Below are 9,905 nucleotides of genomic sequence, written 5' to 3' on the forward strand. Positions count from 1 at the left end.
TGCAGCTCTAATTCAAAAACACAAGGATGGAGGAGTGCAGCTGCTGCTGTGTTTCTGTTAACTATTAATCCCGTGAAGCTGTGTGGGTGTAGATTGGCGTGGCAGATGACCTTCCTTGGAATATCACATCCTTTTATTGACCAGTGACCAAATCTCAAGATTACGCTCTGTACCTGCTGTGTGTTCATGCCTCGTTTCAGTGAGGTTAACTTAAATGTTTTGTCTCTTCCCAGTTTACCTCATTATGGGTAAGTCGTTCGACTGAGAGCTTTTGTTGTCTTCAAAGTTCTTCGAGAACACTTAAATTAAATGTTTACAAAGGGACCGGTCGAATCAGCATCTCTCCCCTCAGCTGAGTAAACCCTTAAGGCTGCAGAGAAGCAGCAGTATCCTTGATAAGCGTGATTAAAATAACAGTTGAGACAGGCTCCTAGGCAAATATTAGCCTCCGCTTTTATTTGTAAAAGAGGCTGTCCTGGTTTGGGGAAAAGATTCCTGAAGTATAAGGCAACCTGGAATTCTTGTTTTTTTAAAACAAGGGTGCAACAGTGAGTTTAGTGTTCCTGTGTGAGTTATTTACATGCTGAACATGTGAGGAATCAAAATGGGCAGATAAACTGCAAAATAATCCTTATTTGCATTTGCATTTTTTTTTTTTTAATTTACAGTTATTATTCCATCCCACTTCCGGCTGTGCAAGTTATCCATTGTGTGCTTTTATGTCCAACTGTGTGAAACTCACACCTGTGTTTCGTCCCTGCAGTCAGATTATCACTTTGAGTACACAGAGTGTGATGTCCTCGGGTCGAGATGGAGAGTTGCAGTTCCCAACAAAGCCGACATATGCACGGGCCTCCCAGATCCAGTCAAAGGGACTCAGTGCAGTAAGCAGTGACCTACTTTTATTTCAGACATTTTCTCCAAGTCTTCAACCTGCACAACAGATACGCTCACTGTCAGGTGCACATCTCCATTCTCAGCATGTCCTTTGTCTCCTTTAAGCATTCTCTTGTAATGAGGGGGAGTATCTTGATATGCAGTCACAGCAGTGTCAGAAATGTGCTGCGGGCACCTACTCTCTGGGCACCAGCGTGGCCTTTGATGAGTGGGACAGCCTGCCGACTGGTTTTGTCACTCACGGCGTGATAACGAATGAGGGGAATGACCAAACGGATTGCTCCAAGTTAGTATTCACAGTACCAAGCCCCCTCCCCCATCCTGTCAAGGTTTATCTGATTGATTGAGGCTCTCTGTATCAATTTTCAAAACCATTTTAAACTGTTGCTGCTTGGTGATGTTTTTGCAGCTCAACCTGGACATCAAAGGGTGACTACATAGCCTCGAACACAGATGAATGCACTGCGACGCTGTCCTACGCCGTGAACCTGAAACAGCCTGGAAGTCTGTCCTTTGAATATTTCTATCCTGACACCAGCATCTACTTTGAGTTCTTTGTAAGGATTGTAAATGACTGCTGCTTCAGCTGACACAGACCACTTTTAAGTGTGAGTATTTGGTGAAATGTTCTCGTCTTCCTGCAGGTTCAGAACGACCAGTGTCAGTCGACAGACTCTAACAGCCGGTGGATGCGGATCTCGGAGAGCAGCTGGAGCAAATACACGGTTTGTCCAGGAAGCAGTTTTAGCACTTCAATGCACTCAAGGCCAGCCCTGGGGAATTTTTGAATAAATGAATGCCCCACTCTGTCTCTGTGCAGGTAGAACTAAATAAGGGCAACAATGTGTTGTACTGGCGAACTATAGCATACTCCCTGCAGAGCAGTGCTGTCAAACCTGTGCTTCTGAGAAACATTCAGATATCAGGTAAGATAGGTGTGCAGCAGGCCTAAACTTTTCCCTTTTCCCACCAACACATTGTTTCTGTTAATGATTAACTTTTTTTGGTTTCCTCCAGGGGTGGCCTACACATCAGAGTGTTTCCACTGTAAACCCGGCACCCACAGTGCAAACCCAGGGTCCGCACGTTGTACCCCCTGCCCCGCTGATACCTACTCCAATAAGGGTGCCACTACTTGCCATGAATGCGAGCAAGATAAATACGCAGGTATGCCCATTTGCTTATCTCTGTCCAGATGGAGTAAAGCGTTCTTACAGACTTACAACTGCTACGTTCCACACACATGCAAATGCAGCAGTTACTGCTAAGTGGTCAAGTTAATCTTTTCTCTGGACTTAAATGTGTGCTGTGCGTTTTTCCTCATCCAAAAACATTTCCAGTCGTCGGTTCAGCGAGCTGCAAACCGAGACCTGCATGTACAAGCAGTGACTACTTCTACACCCACACCCCCTGTGACTCTGAGGGAAAGGTAATGATACATGGAAGTAGAGTTCCTGCTGGTTCGGTAGAGGTTTTTCTTTAAAAATCCCACTGGTGTAAATGTTAGGCTTCATTTAATATAAATTATCTGATTGAGCTGTAATGCTGCCACTGCTGCATCTTCTTTTTGTGTATCGGTGTGTGTCTCAGACTCAGCTCATGTACAAATGGATCGAGCCTAAGATCTGCAGTGAGACTGTCGAAGGAGCACTGAAGCTTCCCGCGTCAGGGGAGAAGCAAACCTGTCCGCCATGCAACCCGGGTTTCTTTGCCTCCAACTCCTCCACCTGTGAGCCCTGTCCCAGCAGATCCTTCTCTAATGGCACAGGTTAGCGCCACTCCGCTCCTTTTTACTGTGTTTTACTGATGTCGGCCTTATAGTTTTATTTTGGCCTTGATCATGTGATATTAAAAAAATAAGGCAATCATGTTAATAGTTAGTTACATTTTTAGACAGCATGAGAGGAAATGTCATAAGATTTAAGGTGGTATGTCTAATATTGTTGACACTAATGACCTAATATCCTGATGTGATTTTCCACTGATTGCTCAGTTTGCACTGAGTGCCCTGCTGGCACAGAACCGGTGGTGGGCTTTGAGTACAAATGGTGGAACACGATGCCAGCCAACATGAAGAGCTCCGTCTTCAATCAAGTGTTCAGTGACTCTGACCGGCATACTGGTGAGAACCTTAATATTAGAGAATGAGGTGTAGGTGGCATGGTGGTGCAGTGGTTAACACAGCAAGAATGGGGTTTGAATCCAGTCTGAGGCCTTTCTGTGTAGAGTGTGCATGTTGTCCTCCTGTCTGCATTGGCTTAGTTCAGTACTCTGGCTTCCTCCTGTAGTCTAAAGATGTGTGAATGGGATTGTGAATAGTTGTCTGTTTCTGTGATTTAACCCTGTGACAGATGGCTGACCTTTTCATGATGTACTGATAATCTCTTACTATGGGTGAATAGACATAATCATTAACTTGTGGTGAGGAACTTCTCAAAGTAGAAAGATAGCAAAGTGATTAAACAGCCTGAGGCACAGATAATAATTTGCTAGTTTGCAAACTTTCCAAGGCCAAGAATTAAACCTGCACATCAGCTTCAGAAGCGTATGTAATGGTTGAAGTGAATTGTGTAATAGATCCTTAGTTGTAAGTAGGTTAGAGGAATTCATTTAAAAAATTAAGCTAGTTTGCTTTGGTTTCAAAAATTATCCACAGTGAGTTTATATGTTTGCATGTGTATGTTGCTGTTGGGATAAAATGTATCTTACAGCTTTTATCTTTTGTAATGGCAGCGTGGGAGGTGGCTGGAGAGTATATCTACACCACCCCCGGGGATCAGGACACAGACTATTTAATGCTCACGCTCAGTGTCCCTGGATACAGGTGAAGTCAAACAAGAACTAAACATAAAAGTTTCTCTTCAAATTTGAGCTTGAGTTGTTATAGACATCTAATAAAATGTCACTGGTTTTCACAGGTTGCCTCAGTCCATGGCCAAAGACGCTGAGAGGAGTGAGCTATCTCGCATCACCTTCGTCTTTGAGACCATTTGTACAGCTGACTGTAAACTTTACTTCCTGGCGGTGAGGATGGTGTCCCAACATTTTTGTAGCATGACTCCTTCAGGATGTATAATGTGCACATGAATAAATGAATGAATGTGCTTTTGTTTCTGTAGGGATATAATCAGTGGAACAACGATGTGGTGGAGCATTGGAATGGCAGAAACCACAAGCAGTCATACTCCTACTTGATCCAGAGCAACAGCACCGTCAGCTTCACCTGGACGTTTAAGCGAACAGAGGAATATGGCACGGTGAGATACAGACACGCATCCCACCTACTCAAGTTGATTTATTTCCTTCTTAGCAAATTCATATTTCAGCTTCAAAAGTACATTTTTTCTAGAGTCCCTATTTAGACCAGGGGTGTCAAACTCATTTTATATTGAGATCCACACAGTGGGTAATTTCATCTTAAGTTGGGTGGACCAGTGAAACTACAGCACTGCCTGATAACGTCTTAAAAAACACTGACAATTGTTTCCCCTCTTATTCTATGTAAAGAAGTTACACATTTAATCACCGATGTCTTACGTAAAATATATAATATTTCATATAAATAATTAATATTTCAAACTGCAGAAAATGAAATCTGCCAGCATGGCTTTTTGGGCGTATGCTTTAAAAAATAAATGACTAAAGTACTCTTTGCACTGTGTTAAAAACAGAAATTTACTGTTAATTTACAGAAAATGTGCTTTTTAATACAAGAAAAAATCTGGACCCACTGTTTTTAAAAATAAAACGAAATAAAATAAAAAAGGGTAGAAACAGGAACTGTTTCTACCTGTTATGGTTTATTTCTTACTCACCTGTTTACATGTATTATGCTCGGCTCTGAGGGATTTCTTTGTCAGTAAACTGTACTTCTGTAAAACTGACCTAAATACAGAGAAACGTAAAAGACTCTTTTTTTTTTCTTTTTTAATATTCTAACGCCATCCAGTGGGCCACATTGGACTCTTTGGCGGGGCCATTTCTGGTCCCTGGGCTGTATGTTTGACAGTCATTATTATTTTCAGTCATCCATCTCTCCCTCAGTCAACTGGACTTTTTAAGTTATTCCTTTTAATGTGGAGTAAATGAATAAATAAAATCAGAATACAATAAAGTCACTAATGCACTTCATGGTTATCAGTTCAATTATTCACATTTAGATGAATAAAATAAGAGCATCATATTAATGTATAATTAAGATGTTGGAGTTTTTACGGTCTTCTGTTTGGGGAATGCTTCAGAACTGGATCGTACTTAATTATCTTCTTTTATTCCTCCTCTTCTACTACTACTGCTTCCTCTACTCCTTCTGGGTGCTGCCCGTCTTTCTTCTTCTCAACCTCTCTCTTGCACCCCTTGCACGCACACCAAACCTTCAGCCATAAAAACAATGTGTCAGCTTTTAAAAGTGCAGCAATATTCAAGGTTTAAATTTACCTGCAGAGAGATTTGACAGGAGGGCAAGAACACAAAGCAAGACATTTAACACTAAATACTGCAAATAATATGTTTACAACTGTCTGTCCATGTTTTTAATCCTAACTGGAATTTGCTGTGGCAACCTGCTACAGTGTCATGTTGGTTGTGGTTGATTTGTTGAGAACTTTGTACCGAGACTCTAGATGGCAGTCTGGAGCTGTGCGTTCACTTCAGTCTAAATGACCCTTGTTCTCTCTGTTCCTTATATCTCCGTTTTATACTGACTATAAAATAGAGCTAAATGATAAACTGCATTCCTGTTAAGCAGGGCACATTTGCATTTCCATTCCCTCAGGAGAGGAACTACAGCGCAGATGTTGCAAAGATCTACTCCATCGTCATCACCAACGCCATCGGAGGCGTGGCCACGAAGTGTCGCCGCTGTGCTCTGACGTCTGTTAAGGCCGGCTCTGCCTGTGTTCTCTGCCCACCGGGACACTACATGGTCAACGGGACAGGAGTGTGTCAGAAGTGCCCGCCAAACACCTTCATTAGGACTGATCAGCCAGTTGGGGAAGCTGCTTGTATTCGGTGTGGGCCAAACACAAAGACAAACAAGGTGTAGAACAAAACCCTTTCCAAAAGCAGCGCATAAATGTGTCCAGGTGCTCACTGATCATTTTACATTTTTTAGTATTCCATTTTTTTGTGGAATTGCAGTGTGCAGAGGGATTTAAAACCATTACAGAGAAAAACGTAAAAAAAAAAAAGTAATTTGGGGCATGAATGAGGAAAGAAACTATAAAACAGGCTTTCTTTCTTCCATTTCTTTTGGTATATCTCACATATAAAACTACACAAATTAATCCCACATGCTCAAACAAATCATTCACTTTACTGTCTGAAATCCACAAGACCCAAAACATTGACGTCTTTTATTGTGGAAAGTGATTTTTCTGTTTATTCTGTGATTTCATGTTTGTTGAGCTTCTGTAAACTATCCAAGATGCTCTTTATTCGCTACCATTAAAGAAAATTAGTTTATCGTTAATTCGTAAATATGTAAAGAATTTCACTCAAGAAAACAAATCCTCAAAAGACAGTTATTCCTTAACTCTTTAAAGCCCAAACCATGAAATAATTGCTTGAAAATTCTACTTTTTTTAAATGAAATTAAATGTTCATTTGCATATATGAATTTTAATTTGTATATTTGCTAGATCTGGCTTTTTTTGGGAAATTATTCCTTAAAAAATGTTTTGTGGAATTTATTTTGGTTTTTCAAGGGGAAAAAAATCACACTGATGATACAGAAGGGTCAGAAACAGAAAAACTCAAGTATTAAATATGAAACACTTGGCTCTAAAGTAGCAAAGGAAATCATATGTCTCTGCCATATACCTCCCAGCTATAATAGCTGGCTTTCCCACAGACAGAACGTGAGGTTTTTCTCTCGGTGTATGATGTGTGCTGACACGCTCACCTCGTCCTTCAGGCCTTTACAGCTTGTCTCAGTGACTGCATGCTGGATGTGCGCACAAGCAAAGGAGCGCTGCTGCACTATGATTTCTCTCCTTTGGCCAACGTCACCAGCGTCCATAGCAGCCCCCGCTTCACCAACAAAGGCCTGCGGTACTTCCATCGCTTTAATCTGGGCCTGTGTGGGACAGAGGTGAGAAGGCAACTGTCCAAGTGACGTTTCTTTTTTGCAGAACTGCGTTTGACGTGCATTTGAACCTCACTGTGTTTCTCTCACAGGGCCGAATGCCAGCTTCCTGTGTGGATAATGTAACAGAGAGTGGGAGAGAGGTCAAAGGTTATGTCTGTCAGTCCACTGTGGTTCCCTCTGACATCAGGAGTCAGAGCCTTGTGTCCTCACAGCCTTTCCTTATTGGTGACTCACTCATTGGTATGAACTGAATGAATAGGTTTTTGGTTTTTGCTGAAAATATGATGATACACTTGAAGGAGTTTGTTAATCATTTATTGAAAAGTGTGTTCAGATAATAATTAAGCTAGCTGGATTTGCATTTCTCCTGCTCCTCAGTGTTCAAGGTCATCGGTGCTCCAGAAAAGCAATTTTTGGACATTTGCTTTTAGGAGTAGCACAGGTCTTTTTAATTAATTAATAAATGAATAAACCCTAAGGATGCTACTAGAAGTGTTTCAGCTACTATTTTTGAAGAGTGGAGTGTTTACTCTGCTGGAGTGTAGGGCCATAATTGTGACTGAGTTATGCATTTTTAAGCATTTTTCATATATCTTTGAATGAAGATTTCCACATTCACTTATAGCTGCATGCAGATTCCTTAATCCTCCAGCATATAGTTTCATAATTACATGACTTAAAAAGTCTGTTGCTTGATTCAACGTCTCACATCTTTTAGCTCTATGCAGCCTGCTACAAGATATCAAATATACTTTACTTTGTATATCTAATATATCATAATGGCACATGTATTCCAATTCCAAAGGTGTAACCACTGAGACGAGACTTGGTGACATCTCTTCTCCAAAGTGGATGTTCCCTGCAGCATTGGGCCTGCCAGATGTTATATTCTATTACAAGTAAGTGAGCTCACAGCTATTCATTCATTTTGTTGATCCATTTAGATGGTTCAGTAGTAAATATTCATTAAAAAAAAAAGAAGCTTTGATCATCTTTTAGAAATTAAAATGTAACAGAGAATCAAGAGCAGTTTAAAATTTTTCACTTGGTGTGTGCTTTTGATGTTTCCAGGTCCAGTGACGCAACTCAGTCTTGTAAACAAGGCCGGTCAGCTACAGTCAGGATGAGATGCGATCCCACAGTGACCACTAAAAATCGCATCATGCTGCCAAGGTGCTGTAAACAAAAACCGAGCTCGACCTTCGACCTGTCTAGAGTCGGCTAGCGACAACTTTGTTGACAAACAGCAGCCGTTTTTTTGCACTAATAGTTGTCACATTCAGAGCTGCAGACAGAGTGACTCCCGTGAGATCGTTTTTAAAGCCTCTGACCGTCTGTCTTACTTTCTTTTCCTCCACAGTAACTGTTCAGAGGGGACATGCGATGGTTGCACTTTCCACTTTCTGTGGCAGAGCCAGCATGCGTGTCCACTCTGCACTAAAAACCACTACAGAGAGATCGTCAGTGCTTGCATCCAGGGAATACAGGTAATGCTCCATACCCGCGGACATACTGCCAAAAATCCCTTTAACTCCAGCTCTGTGTCAGATCCATCATCACATCTTTCCACATTTCATGTTGTTTTATGGAAAGATATAATTAGAAAAAAATATTTTTTGTCGCATTGGATTACAGAAAAAATATTTAGACAATGATTAAGATAAGAGATAAAGTGCACTTTTCCTTGTGATTTAAAGTGAAGCACAAGCATGTTTTACGGAGATTAAATGTCAGTTCAGCATAATGTGAATTACAATTTCCAGCAAGTAAGATGAGAAGACTGATAGCACTCAGTTTAATATAAGCTCACTCTCCCAGTGTGTCCAGTTAGCATACTGCTTACCATATCTCAAGCTCATTCATCAAAAGTCTAGTTTTCACTAAATGCTAATCTCCTGCTGCCTGTAGCTAACTGAACAATATGAGCCTGATAGCACTCTGCTTATCAGATCTCTCCACCAGAAAGCATAATTCTCAAAATCTCAAGACAGACGAGGGAGGAAAGTTGGACTAAATGCTCGTATGTGTGTTTCAGAGAACCACCTATGTGTGGCAGCAGCCTGTGCAGTGTTACGGAGGACAGCCGCTGCCTGCACAAAAAGTCAGTGCTTGTGTGACTCTGGATTTCTGGCTCAAGTTTGGTGTTTCCACTGGAGCCGTCGCTGCTGTGTTGCTCATCAGTCTCATCTGTTATTTTTGGAAAAAGACACGCAAGTGAGACTACAACACTCTATACTTCCTGTAGTGTTTATTGAACATCTGGCACATCCAAACCGTTAAATAAATCAAAGACAAAACAGAGAACAAGGTGCTGTTCCTGCTGTCTCCCATCTGCAGGCTGCAGTATAAATACTCCAGGCTGATGATGACCTCTGGGGGTAGGGAGTGCGAGCTGCCCACCGCAGACAGCTGTGCAATAATGGAGGGAGAGGATGCAGAGGACGACCTCATGGACCTCACCAAGAAATCCTTTTTCACCAAAATTAAGTCTTTCTCACGCGAGGTCAGTAACCCCCTCATTCCCGTTCACATTGAGCTACTTGAGCTGACTTACCTTGCTTCATGTTGCCATCAATATGTTTCCAGAGAACATCCGACGGATTCGACTCGGTTCCCCTTAAGTCATCATCTTCACGCCAGCGACTAGTAGAGGAAGACTCTGATGATGAAATTGAGCAGATCACTCTACCAAGGCACAGAGGAAGTGTTCAGATGTAGACGGTTTAGCTTCAGAGCGGCTTTTTCTGTCAGAAAAAGTTAGACTGTTGATGCATGTTAGTTAATAAGATATTTGCATTACTGAGGGGTTTTAAGAGAATGTAGAGACATAATTTTGAGGATGTCTTGAAAGTTTTTAGAACTAAACAGAGACCGTAATATTTGTTATTGGTCCAAAAATGTAAAGACTGAGAATTTGTTC

The 9,905-nt window shown here is 41.4% G+C and overlaps 1 protein-coding gene across 1 annotated transcript; it reads left to right on the forward strand.

Moving 5' to 3' along the window:
* The first annotated feature begins 767 nt into the window (after positions 1–767).
* On the forward strand, positions 768–9,703 carry elapor1 (endosome-lysosome associated apoptosis and autophagy regulator 1). The gene is made up of 21 exons (XM_063465031.1): positions 768–884; positions 1,003–1,183; positions 1,307–1,454; positions 1,542–1,622; positions 1,718–1,823; positions 1,915–2,064; positions 2,238–2,326; positions 2,488–2,665; positions 2,891–3,019; positions 3,631–3,721; positions 3,816–3,921; positions 4,017–4,154; positions 5,672–5,935; positions 6,812–6,988; positions 7,075–7,225; positions 7,791–7,884; positions 8,057–8,158; positions 8,346–8,472; positions 9,021–9,199; positions 9,323–9,488; positions 9,572–9,703. Exons 2-21 carry the CDS (start codon positions 1,035–1,037, stop codon positions 9,701–9,703), a joined length of 2,757 nt encoding a protein of 918 aa, XP_063321101.1. The 5' UTR covers positions 768–884; positions 1,003–1,034.
* Positions 9,704–9,905: the final 202 nt, after the last annotated feature.

The sequence above is a fragment of the Pelmatolapia mariae genome, linkage group LG20 (assembly GCF_036321145.2).
Source record: "Pelmatolapia mariae isolate MD_Pm_ZW linkage group LG20, Pm_UMD_F_2, whole genome shotgun sequence".
In the NCBI taxonomy this organism is placed as follows: Eukaryota; Metazoa; Chordata; class Actinopteri; order Cichliformes; family Cichlidae; genus Pelmatolapia; species Pelmatolapia mariae.